Here is a 15,920-nt window from a genome sequence, read left to right on the forward strand (position 1 = left end):
CACGTTTCACAGAGGTTTTGAGGTTTTTTATGTTTGATTCAGTTGGGCATTTTTGGCGGTCCAAAAAAAAAAAAAAAAAAAACCTCGGATGAAATAAGGGAGGTCCAGACCTCGCTGTTCTCTAATGTCGCTACGGCCATGCATATGAGGACATCTATTGAAATATATCATTTGTAAATCATCAGTCCAAGAAGAAGTATGCTTTTTTTGCTACTTGCGCCTGCAATGATCTTGATTTTTATACCAGCCAGCTGAGAGTTAATGACACCAGTGTTTTAAAGGTATTTTACACTTTGCATGAACTCCTATCGGTCCATCTTAAAAACCAAGTTGTGTTAGAGTTTAACAGATAGTAAGGCACCAACGTTTGCTTCTTCTTTTTTTTACTGTTTCAGCAAAGGTCTGACCTCAAATATAGCACATTTATAGAGTCGTAAATCGAAGGTGACTACTCAGTGTGATTTAAGAAAAAAGAAAGGCCAGAGACATTAACTTGTCGACAAGAATAGCTGCAGGAGTCAATTATAAAATGAATGAATCATCAACGCATTTGCAATGGTGTCATCATCCCCACCCCTGCTCTCTCCAGGCAGCTGATGTGTGGCCAAAACCTGACACCTTGCACTTCATTCAACCAAATTGTAGTAACGCGCCACTTCACATTCTCAGTAACGTCAACAGCGTTGCAACGATGGGAAAAGACATACAGGGACTAGGGACCATGGCCCTCAGTTCCTATAACCATTTTAGCTCCTTCTCCGAGGCCGGGTCTTTTCAGGGTTCTATAGGAACACATCTGACGTAGGTGTTTGGTGGTCGGTAGCTACGCCCAATATCATGTTGTTACGGCTGAAATGTTTACTCATACGAGACAGACACAACCTGCGCGTGTTTAATAAGTTAAACTTACACGTTGTCTCCTTTGTTTGCGGCGCTCTGCTCTCCTTTCTTCCTTCATGAAACGAAGAAGTATCGCCTGCGCTCGATCCTGACTCTCTCTGTGTGCTCTTCCAGCCTCGATGTTAGACGCCTGATGTGATCGTCCATGATTAATATCACCATCATGCAGACCATGAACATGGTGGCCTCCCCGCTCGCCATGTTAGCTTCTTTGTGGTGTTTTTTCTTCTCTCCTTACTTTTGTTTTGTTTTGTTTTGTTGTTGAATGTGGCGCTAAAGTAACACGTCACTGTCGCAGACGGCTTCGCCGCATCAGTCTCTATCAAGGTCCCGACTCATGTGCGAATGCAGAATGAAACAGTTCCCCTGGGGATGGACAGTTATCAGAACGGAATTCGAGGAGGACCTAGTTAAGACCCAATATACTGTAATATCACAGTTGATGTGTATTCCTCACAGCAGGCAAAAGCATAACAAAAGTTCAGAATAAAGAACCCCACCCCCAGATCCCCATTTTCCTCAGATTTTACCTGTGTTTCCTCAGCTGCTCAACCTCCACCTGCAGACTCTCGATTTTGTCTCCAAACTCCTGTTTGAAGAGCCGGTTGGCCTCTAAAACCAGGTCCCGCTCCCTCTCGGCCCGTTTGCATCTGGTTTGGGGTGAGCGGGTTACAACAAACTTATGGCAAAAGGAAAACTCGATGAAGGCAAACATGATTAGGAGGAGATGCCAACGAAAAACTCAAATAAAAAAAAAACCAGAAGGATGAGGGGGAAAAAAACCCAAAAAGAGTACAGAGGCTAAACTTTAAAGAGGATGAAGCAGGCTGAGTTTTGTTTATTGTTTTATTAGCCTAATGATAACTACAGTGTACACCAATGTTATGCTCACAGACAATTCAAAATTAATAAATTAATTTTGCCCTTCTCACTTAAGGGCAGCTAAGAGGATCAATCGGGTCCACACTAAAAGCTGAAGCTGGAGAGCCACTGCAAGAGGCGGTGGGAAGAAGTTTTATTTTCATCATCAACAACAAAGGGGCGTTGTACAGAAAATATAACATCCTATCCTGGTTATGTCTATATTAGGCAGAGTTGTATGTTTGTTTTCAGGTTTCTGAGAGCATGGAGCAGCGGCGGCTGCAGCAGCTTCCCTGTTGCGGAGCTCAGGTTTCTGGGCTGCTTCACCAAATGCTTCTCACTAGTTGAGAACCAATAGGTCAACAAATGATGGGAAAAGATAAAGAGAATGGAAGTAGAGGAAGGGGAAAAACATGACATGAGAGTGAGAAGTTTGAGCAGGTCAACACTTCCATGAAAAAAAACACCATAACTAAATATCAGACAGTCCTTACCTGGTCTCCAGCTGTTTTACGGTCCTTGACATCTGGTTTATTTTCTCCTCCAGGCGCGCAATGACTTCATTTTTCTGTTTAGAGCTGGCATCTGCGCTCTGAGGTGGACGAGACAGGTCAGTCAGATGTGCTCCTTCATCAACACTTACTCAGTATTCGAACGTGGAAAAAAAAAAAGGACATTTTAACTGGGGTGAATTCAGGAGATTAACGGGCACACAGAGAAGGAACGTGAAACCTTCGGACAGGTAGACGCAGCTGTGTTCTTTATACACTGCCTGTCCACAAATAACCTGGATTTTTTATAAAAATAGGTAAGAGCCTCCCATTGGATAATTACTGCATGGATGACTATGGATGAAGGTATTTAACCCTAACCGATGCAGTCAGTGGCTTCTCATTTCTTAAACAGCCATGTCAGAAGACACATCCTGCGGTCGTGAAAAAGATGCTAATCTGTTCTGTTTCTGTTCTGATCGGAACCCCATTGAACCCCATTCCTTTGAACAGGATTCATTTTGGACTGCTGTATTCACTGATGTGAATGTCTTCTGTGTTTGCAGGGATTCCACTAACCAGCAGCCCCATAGAGCATGGAGATGAGTGTGAAGCCTCTGTACAGACAACCAGACGTCCACGTGGACCCTGAACGGCCAGGACCCACACATTCCAGCGCAGGCCTGGATAGTAATAACTGGAGCTATTGCTTGGTTAAGACAGACTTCCAAGATGTCCGAGATAAAAGAGAAGCGAGAGGATCTCGTGGATGATAGCCAAACTCATAAAATTGTTTTTCCTTGTGCTGACTTTATAAAAAGGTGAACGAGATCAGGCAGAGCCTCCAGCATAATATGATAGCATAATAGTTTCCTCAACCTGCTTTGGAGCTCAGAAGATCAAACCTAAACAACGAAACAGGAAGGCAAAGATGATGCCAGGCAGTGACAGCTGTTCATTTCAAAATGTTATCCCTTCTCTTTTTTTTTGCTTTACTTCTCTAACATCTTTTTAGACTCGTTTTTTACAATTGACTTGACAATAAAGTTTGAGATGCTGTCATATCACCAGACTGCTGTGCTAATGTTATTGTTTATTGTATTTGTCATAAGGCAGTGTTCCAGCTGCTTCAGATGCACAAGGGAGGAGAGATTTGTTCTCTGTTGCAGCTTCCAACAGGGGACACCAGACACCAGTCAAACTAGATGACTGGCTGAAAAAGTCCTGCTCTTTACATCATTAAATACAAAATTGTTAAACAGGGCTCTCAAGTTTTCAAGTTTGCTTGGAGTGAGATTCATTGGGGGCTCCCATTTAAAGCACTGTGGCTCAATGTCAGCCATTTTCACAGTGATGATGGATGACAGAGTTCCATTCAGAAACAAAGTGTTCCTGGTCTTGGTTTTATTGAGCCCCACCATGGAAAAAACCCTCTCTGCATCAGCATTTCAGTGTGGCAGAACTAATACCAGTTTGGCAATTGTAGATGGCCTTATTGGGAATCTGTTCATACCAGTCACCTTTGAAAAGAATTAACCACGGAAGCCTAATTACACTCCTACATATTTTTCATTTTTCATTAAGTTGCTCATGTCAAAGAGTGTGTGCTGAATATTTAGGTCTACTACTCCAACGAACACTTTAATCGGCAGGTATTGGTCTTTTACAAGGAGTAGGAAAACTATAGTAACTAACAAAAGATTAAAATAAATGAAGATATGACCTGCTGAAGATCCTGACGGTTCTCTTCCACCTCCAGCTCGTCTACAACTTCTGCACGCATTCAGAGCATAATAGGTTATGTCCGCTGTGCATTCATGGAACGCGTGCTTGCAGCTTAAAGCTATTTCAGACCTCACCCGGCAACAAGAAATTCTGTTTTGTGATTGGCTGAGAAATTCTATTTTGTGATTTTCCGATGGGTTGCTAAATCAAGACAGCTTCTGAGCTGTACGAGCGCACCTGCCATTGACTCGTTTATAGTATAGGCCATTATAATTTCTGTGCGACGAAGTTGATCATTTCTCAGCGTGAGAAATGGCATGTGTGGCGTGTGAGCGTGTGAACTTGTTGAAATGCGTGTGTCTCACGCTCATTGCGTGAGACTTGAGAGCCCTGTTGTTAAATACCTTTTCACTTTGCAGCAGCACAGCCTGCGGCTAGGTCTGGTTTCATAGCTTAGAATGAAGTACTAACAGAGGACTCACATTAAAGAATTAGACAAAGAAAGTGGCTCATCCGTCTGGAACTGGATTACCTGGATAATTGGGTTAAACTGGTATCAACTTAATCAAAAAAAGCCTACTTTGAGGTTTTTTTAAATCATTTGTTATGTTATATCTTGCCTGATGAACAAGGCTCAATCATGTGAATCTGTGTTTTACAAAGACTTTTGAATAGAAACAAAAAACAAACATGCATCCTGTGCACAATATGAAGAGAAATCTGTGCAGCCATAGCACTCTGCCAACAGAGGATCTGTTGTATGGGCAGTTTTTTTTTTTTCTTCATTTAAATAAATTGATTACTACAGTTACAACAGTAGTAATTGCAGCCAGCTGTCAAATGTGTATACTTCGTACATACAGAGCCTTTAATTATGTATATGTACAGCAAAAGGCTGTATAATATAGTTTTTCCCGCTCTGTATTGAAATGTGTGGAGTCTGAACCGCCCTGAATTAGCCAGGTTGTGCAATTACATAAGAGTGCATACTGCGGTGTCGGAGAGTTAAAGCCAGTATGTGTTTTGACGCTGAGCTCAGGGCAGGGAGGAGGAGTTGCTCCGTCAACTCTTGGCCTCTCACATCTAATCTGGATTAAAGTGTCCACTGTGCAGCCAGGAGCCCAGTGTTGGCTTTGTACTGACCTGGGCCGACGCCTCCCGAAGCGAGGGACGAGCAGCGGTGTCCAACGGTGCACCTCCGCTGTGCGGGTTATTTAATAGCGGATACTATGTTTTAGCCAGTTTGGGGGATTTTTGAGACGAGGACCAACAGTCGTGATGGTAAAGTTGGCTGAATATTGGCTGCCAGCGGTCGGCGGATGCATCCCGGTGTGCAGCACAACGCGCTCTGCAGCATTCAGACTGAGCACTGCAGCCTGCGTTTGAAGCAGGTTTCTGCAGAAAACGATGCGCTCCAATCCAACCTCTCTGCCAACGATACCTCAGGGAGCATCTTCTCAAACATGCCAGATTCGGGTAAGTTGCTCTTGTTTTAATGACTGCAGCAAATTCCAGGTCAGACCAAATGAGGTCTAAATGATAGCCTTAGATTAAGTTCAGCTGCTGTATCACTGACCATATGATACCCAAACAAACACTTAAACCCGTGCCAAATGTGTCAGACATTAGATCAAATGACACAAACACAGCTGATTATTGACAAAAATGATCTGCCTCTTTGTTTTCTGTGTTTGTTGCCAGGCTGCAATCTTCATCTGAACCCAGAAGGCAAACTAATTGTATTTTGTGCAATTTCTCTCATACAGAAAGAAATACCATGTCTCCATGGTTTATTTTTAGTTTTTTTTTGTTTGTTTTTTTGTTTTTCTATGCTATTGTCCCTTTTACTTAGGATAAACAGACCAAGAGGTGCACAGAGCAGGAAAGACATGATATTTTGGCAGATTTCAAAACACAGACGTCAAGATTAAAATTGGGATTTTCTGCTGGTCCCATCCCCTCTTGCTCTTCATTTTAATCCATTTAAGGTGATCTACTACTGCATTGATTTGGGAATCGGGTGGCCAACTGAGTCCAGTAGAATGAGGCTATGTCAGGTCACACGGCTTTGTTCTGGCAGTGGCTCACTATAAGGTAAACCTGGCCCAGTTTTGGTTGCCAGATTTTAGATTCTGAGTGAACGATGAGGCAATAGTTGAGGCAACTATCTGCCGATAGTTGAAAAGATTAGTCTAATTCTGGGAGAATCTGGTGATCAGAATTCTGGCAGGATTCAGACTAGGTTTAGATACAACACCTGGACGGGGGCCAGTACTTCATTCAAACTGTACCTGGACCAAGTTGTTTAAAGGGCAGAACACTTGGTTACCTGTTAACACGTCCCCCCTCGGCCATTCTGTTAATCTAAGAAAGTTTGCATGGCTGACAGCTTTTTACTTATGTGTTGTTACTTCCTTTTTGTCTCAATAGGTATAATTGAAAAGTGTCTGCACCCACACTTATCAAGTTCTATCTGAATAGTGAATGGCCTGAAGTCTTTTTTTTTTAGGTAAGGTAAGGTCATTTTATTTGGTCATTATAATACATAACAAAATATAAACATCAATCAATTTCTTTGATTATGTAATGACCAAAAGGGTCTAGGCTGAAGTAAAAAGAAACTTATTGTGCCTAGCCCTATTACACACGTTATATATGATTCCAAGAAAACAAGACTAGCAAACACAACTGCAGCCGATATTTTACAACTTTACAGAAAACATCTGAACATGACAGAAGATTTAAAGCTAAACAATTTCCATCAATCATACTATAGTTTTATCATTTTCAATTAATAATGATTTATACCTTTTTTTTAAATTTTCTACTGTTTTAGAACTTGTTAAGTTCTCATTTAGCTTATTCCACACACTAACACCTTGAATAGAAATACAAAACCTTTTTTTATTCGTTCTAGTTTTAATCTTTTTGAATATACCTGTTCCTCTAAGTTTATACTGACTCTCTCGCTGCTCAAAGAGCTCCTGGACTGGTGATGGGAGCATGTGATTATACGCCTTGTACATCACTACGGCAGTGTTCAATTTAACAAAATCAGGACATTTTAGTGCGTTTTGGTTAATAAAAAGAGGATTTGTTGGTGTTATATAATTAATTTACTATTTTGGTCCACTGTAAGCCCTAAACACCAACCCCCCTCTTATTCCTGCCTTTTGAATGTTTTCATTGTTTTACAATATATATATAAATAACTAATAAATATAAATGAAATAAATAATAACTATAAACTGATTGTATATTAGTTTTTCACAAAATGTTTGACATTTAGATGAGTACAGTGATCAATAATTAGTGTAGAGACGGTTCTCTGACATTCCCCGCCCCCCACTTACTTGTGTAAAATATAGTCCACAGGCCTGACTGGAAAGGTGCCAAATCCCTGCTGACTTTGTATTCCACTGAGCAACAGAGACTTTCCTCTCCCTGTCAGCACAAAATAGAAATTGATCAGGGTAATTCAGAAGCAACTTAACCACTGGTGGAGCAGCACTTTTGGTTAATTACGTTTGACAAGCTGTCCTGGTGCTAAAATGAATAACTATGCAAATGAACACTGAGCAGAGAGATGGAGACTACAGTGGGAGCCAAAAGCATGTTTTAGTAATGCGAGCAACACATTAACAAATTTCTGGTTGAGGAAAATGGTTTCAGCCGGTAATACACTGGACCAATCACCTGTCAGCTTTTGTATTTTCTGTTGCTTGTGTGACAAACTGGTTCAGTGTGTCGGAGGAACCCTTAAAGGTCGAGAGAGTGAATGACAATATGTCTGAAATAGAAAGACACGTTGCTTCAACAAATGTAACCTTTTGTCCCAAAGTGTCGTGTCTTGACTTTTTGTCTAAAAAGCGTCTTTAGAATGATAGATTATTGTTAATCCACTCTTAGCCTGGAGAGTATAGCTTTGTTGACTCTCAGTGTATTAGGTCGTGCAGTCTGCCTGCCATGATGTGTGTATGTGACTGTAAACAAGCTGTGAGAGGCATGTTATAGATCCACATGCTCTCAAAGGCCACGTCTAATGGCTGATAAAAAGCCGAATTGTTTCCAAGTTACATTTGTGACTTTTATAAAGCTTCAGTCTAACTGAAGAGATTACTTAGATTGTCTCTGCTCGAATAATGAAAGAAAAAAGTAACGTAAAACCAGAACAGAGTTTAGCTGTGTGTGGACACAAATTTAGAGGAGTTTTAAAGAGGAAAGAAATAGAGGTCTTGTTAAAGATTTGTTTAAACTGCTTTTGTAACCAGATTTTAATGTATTTTCTTATTCCTCATTACGTTTTCAGAGTCCAACATGATGGAGTATACAGTACCAGGGAAGTTTACGTGCAGTTACTGGCTCTCAGCTAGCACTGTGCTTCACATGTCAACGTACTGCAGCTTCATTTGTTTGACCAGCCTCTCACCTTAGCTCCCAGTTTGTTGTAATCATGGAGGAGGAGAGTAAGCTCATCTTCAGTCTGGACTGCCAAGACCAGGGTCCCTCTGTGGCTTTTACTAAAGACAAACCACAAACCGAGGAGGGCCAAACTGACCTCAGCCTAGCGATGAATTTGAACCTGAACCAAAGCCACCGCTCACAGCCCCTCTTCCTTCCCCACTCCCCCTCATCTCCCGGCTCATTATCTGACCTGTCAGCATCAACAGCAAGCCCACCCATCACTGGCGGCCTGGTCAAATCTTCCTCCATTGATCTGGAGCCAAGGGAGAGCAGCACCCTCAGAGGCAAACCTCTCCTTAGCCTGGTCAAGTCTCTGAGCACAGAAATCTCCCGCCGGGTCGAGCCTGAGGTCAATCTGTCCAAGTCGGACTCCAAGCTCCATATGCATCCCTGGAAGCAGCTAACACATCCAAAGATTCTAGAGTCCAGGCCAGAAGCAGGGGTCCTGAAAAAGAGTGATGATTGGATATCAACTCCATCCATCATGTCTCCCACTGAACCTCTGGGCAGTTCACTGATTGCTGAGCTGGAGGACACAAGGAGGAAGTTTTCGGAGGCCATGCAGGATCCACTCAGCATGCTGAGTAAGATAATGGGGGATGAGAGTTCTGGAAGCCCCAAGCAGGGGAAGGTTTCTGGTGCAGGGGACTCTCCTGGCTCCCAAGTCAATTGTGGAAGAGATGGGAGCAATGAAGATTCAGATCTTAGGTGCAGAAGGAGAACGGACAATGAGAACAGAGGTGTGTGTGATACTCCTCTTAGAAGACCCCAAAAGGATTCATTAGACAAATTCACCACCTCTCCAGAACACCACACCCACTGCAGAGAGAGCAATATAGAAATATGCACCTATGGGGATGTGATCCAGGTGGTGGAGCTCCAGAGCAGATCCAGGGAAGCACATCAAAGAACTTACCCCCAGTCTGGAGTCCCAGTATCGGGTTCATCTTTGCCATTTCACTGGCTCCTCCCTGTGGGCCTCCTCGCCTACGGGTTCTTTGTGCTACCCCTGCCGCCATATGTGACAGGTCTGTCTGTGGGGGTTGCATGTGGCTTTATGCTGGGCTTGGTGATGGTGTTCATGTTTGCCCCACAGCATACAGTTGCCAGAAGCAAAAAGAGTTCTCAACGCAAATCGAGTCCCATTAGCATGGATCCACCGGACGAACGGGTCGCCCATCAAGAAATCCTAGAGGTAAAAACCGAGTAAAAATTAAAATATAGAGAAGCAGAGATAAACATTTGAATGATAGGCTGACAGATATATGCTTACAGTGAGCAAGAGGCCAGCCACAAGCGAACCCACTACTTTAATAACATTAATAATTATGCCATAATACAGCAATTTACTCTAATAGAGGTGTGCTTTGTTCTGCAGTAATGTGAGTACACCCGAAGTTGTTCCTTTGTTAAAATGTTATAAATGGCATCCACATTTATTAAAAATGAGCCAATTAATGGCATAGTGGCTCTCATTCTGACCCAAACTTTTCTCCCTGTGTTTGTCTTACCATTTGTCTATGGCCTTAATGTTTGCAAAACTCTCTTCAAAGCCTCCAAATGCTTACACTGTCACCATTACCATGCTGACATTAGCATTAAAGCCGTGCATAACCTCTCAGAGCCATTAGTACAGCTGCACACTCCTCAGTCTCACTCTACATGCAGGGAAGCCTATGCAGCTGCTCTTTAATGCTTTGTTTTCCTATTGATGATTTGGCTACATGGAAATGACCTTCCAGCTCCATTTTTTGCTTTGCAGGATGACAGATCGAAACAAACAGCAGCAGCCGTGTAAGGCACTGAACACTACCACACAAAGATAGTGCTATTTGTGGATCTCAATGGATTAGTTTTGATGAAACTGCTGAATAAAAAAAAAAAAAAACTGCCCTCAGGCACAGCATGTTCAGCAATATAGAAAGGGCTGTGTTGATAAAAGCTTTTTCAAAGCAGTTCCTGACAGCTCTGCCGAGAGAGTCGGTCTGGCAGTTACAATAAATGCAACGTTATCAGGATAAGGGAAGGTTATGAGGATGTAGGACCTACTAACAGGGAGCTACGGGCTTCTTAGACAAAACCACTGTTAAATGAGACAGCTGTAGGCTGCTGTAGCTCATGTTTCCCCTCCTGCTTCGCTGTATTTTCACTGTTTGCATCACTTACATACAGCTTTATTATAGCACACAGTGTAGTTCTGCTCAAATAAGAAAATATCCAATAACGATAAAATAATGTAATCTTTTGGATAAAACACCCACCTTGTTTTCTTTTTTTATGCAGGGCTGGATGAATGAAACACACAGCTACGACCCTGAGACTTTCCACCCCTCCATCACACACTCTGTCTATGTATCACTGGCTGGCAGCCGGCTGCGACTGGCATACCCACGTGCCAACATCCCCCGGTGGGCAGCTTTTGATGAGCCACTCCATGGGGCCGTGTTTTTGCATACCCACACTTACGAGTTGGCCAACAGTAAGGTCAGTGTGTTGCCAACAAAAAACAAACAAACAAAAAAGATCTCATTTGTCGGTCGCAGGGGAGTTCACCTGTCTCTCAGAGCGGAGTGACAGAGAAAGCCAAGGTGACCTCTTACCTGGGCTCCTCACTCTCATCTCTCTGCACCCACTTTGTCATCCAACACGGAGGTGAAAGAGCTGAAGGACTGAGTAATGATGTGCTGAATAAACTTGACCCCATTCATGCAATGAGGCAGGCTACAGCGACTTTGAGTTTGATGGCAGAGTGCCAACAGACAGTGTAACAATTTCTGCCCGCCAGCATCTCTTTTTGACATCCAGTAGAATAAAAATGATTTTTTTATAAATAAATTAAATGAATTCATCATTCCTTAATGCTAACTCTTCCCCAGGTGTCTCTTGTGCCTCTGGGTTTGGCACGTAAGAGGGTGTGGAACAAGAAGTACCCCATCTGCATCGCTCTGGCCGAGGGGGAGGTGGGGGAAGAGAGCCTGCTTGATGGACAGGGAGAGGAAGAAATGTCAGAGAAACACACGATCCAGAGCCTCCAGTGTCCTGGAAACCTTTACCTGTTTGGCCACACAGGAAGAGAGAAGGAGGAGTGGTTCCAGTACTTCATGTTGGCCTCCAGGGCTGGGGTCCAGAGCAGCGCGAACGGTGAGGAGATCTTAGGTAAGAAGGTGGGCTGGTTTGTGATTATTTGGATATTCACCAGGTGGAAACATACCTTCTTCCATTTGACATGCATGCATGGGAAACACTGAAAGTAATTATGGTTTTATTAACACCCTTCTGCTCACATATCATTTCTCTGTCACTCAGAAATACCAAGTGGTGGAGAGGCTGTTAAGGAAAGCACAGAGGAGCTGCCCGACTTGCCGATTAAAACAAGAACTCTATTGGACTACAGCACCTACATGATTCAACTAATTGGCTCAGAAAGATGCGGTTGCACCCCCAGTCCCTGCCACAGTAACAAGGAAAGTCCCTCAACTTGCAAAAAGGTAAGTAAACAGCTTTTACACCACAGGATGTTTTAAACTCTTAAGAGAGCTCCCCATCATCACTGTTCCATTATTTTGCTCTGTGTTCAAATCAGCCTTCTCTGGTACATTGACTTGTTGAAACATATCTAAGCTGATGAGAACAAATGTTAATGTTCAGAATCATCCGATATCACCTGGCTGAAAGAATAACAATAGTAACTGACTGGTGCATCTGCAGCGTACCAGACTTAGCTGCTACTTTTGGCTTGGGTGAGCATCTCATATGGAAACAATCTTTCTTGATGTCTTGAGGAGGAAGTGCAGAATCAGCATGTCATATTATCCGCTTGTGTAAACAAATATGCAAACGTATGTACCTCCCAATGACAAACTCTTTATCATTCCCTGCAGATTTACAGTGAAGAGAACAGTTCTGAAGGTGAAGCTGGAGGTGACTCCGGTGCAGCAACGGAGTCAGGAGGATGCTCTGAAGAGGGCCAGCCCACATGGGTGAACTCCCTTGTGGGCAGAATCTTCTGGGATTTTCTCAGAGAGAAATACTGGTCCGATCAGGTGGCTCACAAGATCCAGAAAAAACTCGGCAAGATCAAGGTGAGAGTGGCTGAGATTGTGCATGGATTTGGTGTTTCTGAGCCTGATAACCAGTCAACAGAAAAGTTATTTTCAAAAATTTCAAGGAAGTTACTTAAGATGATGGTGGTAGGCAAAACGAGAATAGATCATCAGCAGGACTGTCAAGCCTGTGACAATAACTAACGACATGGCTCCTTTATGACTGAGCAGCTCAGAATAAAGAGATGGATGTCTCTTTATACTGTTTCTCTGAATGGAACAACATGAACATCAGGTCTGGTTTGCGAGGTTAAAAGACATGGCATCTGCTTCATAAACACTGCAGCTCTTCTTTGCAAATGTGTGAGAGAGAGAGTCGGTTGCTAATGCTCCCCCTCTGGTTTCAGAGGCACGAGGTGAGAGAATAAATGAGCACTGATTGCACTGCAGCATCCCATTTCTCATTTCCTCTCCACTATATTTGACACACATCATCCCTTTACTCCCCCTCACACATACACGTTTATTCATGCTGCAGGTACATCTTCTCGCTCATTTGTGTGAGGTAATTAGCTACCTCTGTGGGTATTTACGAGTGAAATTCTCTGCCTATGCTACAGTTGCCGTACTTCATGAACGAGCTGACTCTGGCGGATCTGGACATGGGTACCTGCCTTCCTCAGGTCCTAAGCACATCAAAACCTACGCTGGACCGCAGAGGTACAATCTGTCTGTATTTCAGTACCTGTATTTTCTGAATTATGTATATATTTATTAGAAGTCACACAAAAAGTTTACTCAGTAATGTCCACCATGATGCTATGAATATATTTATATAATATATATAACGAGTTCCTGCAGTTCCAGGCTATGTTCTTATTTGCTACATTACAGATTTTGTCATGTCCTCCTTTGTAGTCCTCCATTGTGTCTCTCACTGAACCGATTAGCAATCTTCTTAATGTGGCTTAACCTTTAATAACATGCCAAAGCCTACTTCTACTGATCTAACATCACCTCTGCCACAACACTGTGCCAAACAAGATCAAGCCTCCAAACTTTAGTCAGGATTTAGATCACAGCTCATTAAGAAATCTGCTGAACTCCCTCCCTCTACTTTATCTCCAAGGCCTGTGGCTGGAGCTGGAGCTGATGTACACAGGCTGCCTTCAGATGACCCTGGAGACTAAAATGAACCTGTGTAAGCTGGGTAAAGAAGGAGAGGATGAAGCTCACAACATTCCTGAGACACAGCAAGTTGGGTGAGGCACATTACACTATAATTCCCCTCAGCACATAAAGACGAAAGGTTGCTGCAAACATGCTTGTGTTTAAGAAGAAACTGATTTGCACACATTTGTGCAACTGGTCTGTTTTTCAGCTCTAAGCCGAAGCTGTGTATTTTGGCTGATAGCGATGAAGAGTCATCCAGTGCAGGTTCATCTGATGAAGAAGAAGTCCTCCCATCTGAACCACAGGGGCCTCTAGGAGATAAAGGCACTGTAGTGGGAGCTGATGGGTACTTTAACAAATTCATGTATCCATATATCCTATAGAAATAAATATGCCATCGATCAGAGAGGTCTTAGATAATCTAAACTACCCTTAACTGTAATTACACCCTGTTAGGGAAATTATGTAACAACAGGTTTGAAAGAGTTTTGAGTTTGTCTTTATCTTCTACAGGCATGCAGGTGGAAGCACAGGAAGGAAAATCCTCAGATTTGTGGACAAGATAGCAAAATCCAAGTACTTCCAGAAGGCCACAGAAAATGAGTACATCAGAAAGAAGATAGCTGAGGTCTCCAACGTGCCCCTGATGCTCAGTGTTGAGGTCCTGGAGCTCTCTGGAACACTGGCCATCAACATCCCTCCTCCCCCTACTGATAGAATATGGTATTTCTATTCCTTGTTATTTGGCATTTAATTCAAGCGATTTTTACTCAGAATTTGGCTAGAAGCTGTATTGTTTTATTATTTTTCTTCCATCATCTTCCTCACTAATAGTCATTCTGTCTCAGGTACAGTTTCAAAGTGCCGCCCAGGTTAGACCTTCATGTGCGCCCCATGCTCGGAGACAGGGAAGTCACCTTCACTCATGTGACTGAGTGGATTGAGAAAAAACTGCAGTGTGAGTTCCAGGTCAGTACAACAGTGCATCTGTTTGTCCACATAGCACACGAGTGATACACTAATGTCTGTGCTGCTAAAAATGGCTTGTTGCTCTGTGTCTCCCAACAGAAAGTGTTTGTAATGCCCAACATGGACGATATTTATCTGCCCCTAATGACATCGGACCTGGAGAACCCACCTGCATCTCACCAGACCTCAGTACATTCCACATCCCAACAGTCCTCTATGGAGTCTCAGGACTACCTGTCAGAGTGATGCCCTCCTGAGGACACAGATGGGATTACATTACGGAAAAGTAGCTGTTGTGCAGCTATTGTGATTCATCTTTGCTGTACTCTGAGGCTTCTGCAGCGTAGCGGTTGTCGCGACTATGTTTGTTGTAACCACTGCAGGACAGATGCCTCCTGAAGCCAGACGGAACTCTGCAACGACCTCAAAACTGTGGGAACTGCGTTACAGTGCCCCCTACTGTGAAGTTTATTACTGACACTGGAACTCATTTAAAGTGCTGACAATAGATACAAGACTGAAAACACTGTACTGACTGCACAAAAGATGGTAACCACTCCATTTAAGAACATGCTATTTGAACAAAGCATCCATCCATCCTTTTCTATTTTTTTGTGCAAGTTTAATTAAATCAGAAAGTGAAAATATGGAGATGATAATAAGTTCTGTCCAATAAAGCAAATATGGTGCATGATATGTCATGGATTTATCTGTGAAGAATAAAACTAACTCAGAAATCTGAATATGTGCTACTTGGAAAGTTAGTTTTATTATTTTGTAAAAGTACGATTCATTCCTTCAAGCTTCCTCTGGTAGAGGTTCTGGCATCTTTCTTCAGTGGCCCCTGCAGGTAAACCAGAGGTCTTCAGGTAGGAAAGTGCAGAGTAACTGCACACTGGTTGAGTCAGCAAAAATACAAACATGTAAGCTCATTTTACATTCAAATGTGCCAGTCATTCTTCTCCCTAATCCCTGGTGTTATGGGTTTTGTTTCTCACACTCACCATAAATACCCTCTTCTCTTGGGCAGTTTGGAGGCATAGTGGGGGAAGCCTCCCTACAGAGACAATACAGAAAAAAATATAGCAGAGAATGACAAGTAAATGTGAATTGTTCAGGATACACCCAGTTTTAATACTCTTTAGCATATGCAACATCTACACTTGACATCTAGTACTACATGATTACAAAAAAATGTCAAATTACTAAAGTGATGATGAATTATATGTAATGAAAGTGTAACACATAGTTTTACCATGTTCCTGATTCACTACTCTATAAATACTACTGCTTC

The 15,920-nt window shown here is 42.7% G+C and overlaps 1 protein-coding gene and 1 long non-coding RNA gene across 3 annotated transcripts; one reads left to right on the top strand and one right to left on the bottom strand.

The window, feature by feature from the left end:
- Positions 1 to 1,758: 1,758 nt before the first annotated feature.
- Positions 1,759 to 5,394, bottom strand: LOC142371801 (uncharacterized). The gene is made up of 3 exons (XR_012768125.1): positions 5,121 to 5,394; positions 2,256 to 2,353; positions 1,759 to 2,101 (listed from the first exon to the last, which is right to left on the bottom strand). It is a non-coding gene; the product is annotated as an uncharacterized LOC142371801 (long non-coding RNA).
- Positions 4,950 to 15,311, top strand: LOC142371800 (testis-expressed protein 2-like). 2 transcript variants are annotated; one of them, XM_075454544.1, is made up of 13 exons: positions 4,950 to 5,453; positions 6,408 to 6,486; positions 8,287 to 9,636; positions 10,725 to 10,925; positions 11,318 to 11,597; positions 11,748 to 11,929; positions 12,323 to 12,523; positions 13,105 to 13,204; positions 13,614 to 13,746; positions 13,866 to 14,003; positions 14,171 to 14,380; positions 14,506 to 14,626; positions 14,726 to 15,311. In XM_075454544.1, exons 3-13 carry the CDS (start codon positions 8,431 to 8,433, stop codon positions 14,870 to 14,872), a joined length of 2,919 nt encoding a protein of 972 aa, XP_075310659.1. In that variant the 5' UTR covers positions 4,950 to 5,453; positions 6,408 to 6,486; positions 8,287 to 8,430; the 3' UTR covers positions 14,873 to 15,311. The 2 variants fall into 2 exon arrangements, with proteins under 2 accessions (XP_075310659.1, XP_075310658.1); XM_075454543.1 differs by lacking the exon at positions 6,408 to 6,486.
- The last annotated feature ends 609 nt before the right edge of the window (positions 15,312 to 15,920 follow it).

The sequence above is a fragment of the Odontesthes bonariensis genome, chromosome 21 (assembly GCF_027942865.1).
Source record: "Odontesthes bonariensis isolate fOdoBon6 chromosome 21, fOdoBon6.hap1, whole genome shotgun sequence".
Classification (NCBI taxonomy): Eukaryota; Metazoa; Chordata; class Actinopteri; order Atheriniformes; family Atherinopsidae; genus Odontesthes; species Odontesthes bonariensis.

Bases quoted from the DNA above. Each gene is read 5' to 3' on its own strand.
- LOC142371800 (XM_075454544.1), top strand. From the start codon at position 8,431: ATGGAGGAGGAGAGTAAGCTCATCTTCAGTCTGGACTGCCAAGACCAG. The intron at 13,205-13,613 runs GTACAATCTGTC...TTTATCTCCAAG, and splicing joins ACCTACGCTGGACCGCAGAG to GCCTGTGGCTGGAGCTGGAG. The intron at 14,381-14,505 runs GTATTTCTATTC...ATTCTGTCTCAG, and splicing joins CCCCCTACTGATAGAATATG to GTACAGTTTCAAAGTGCCGC.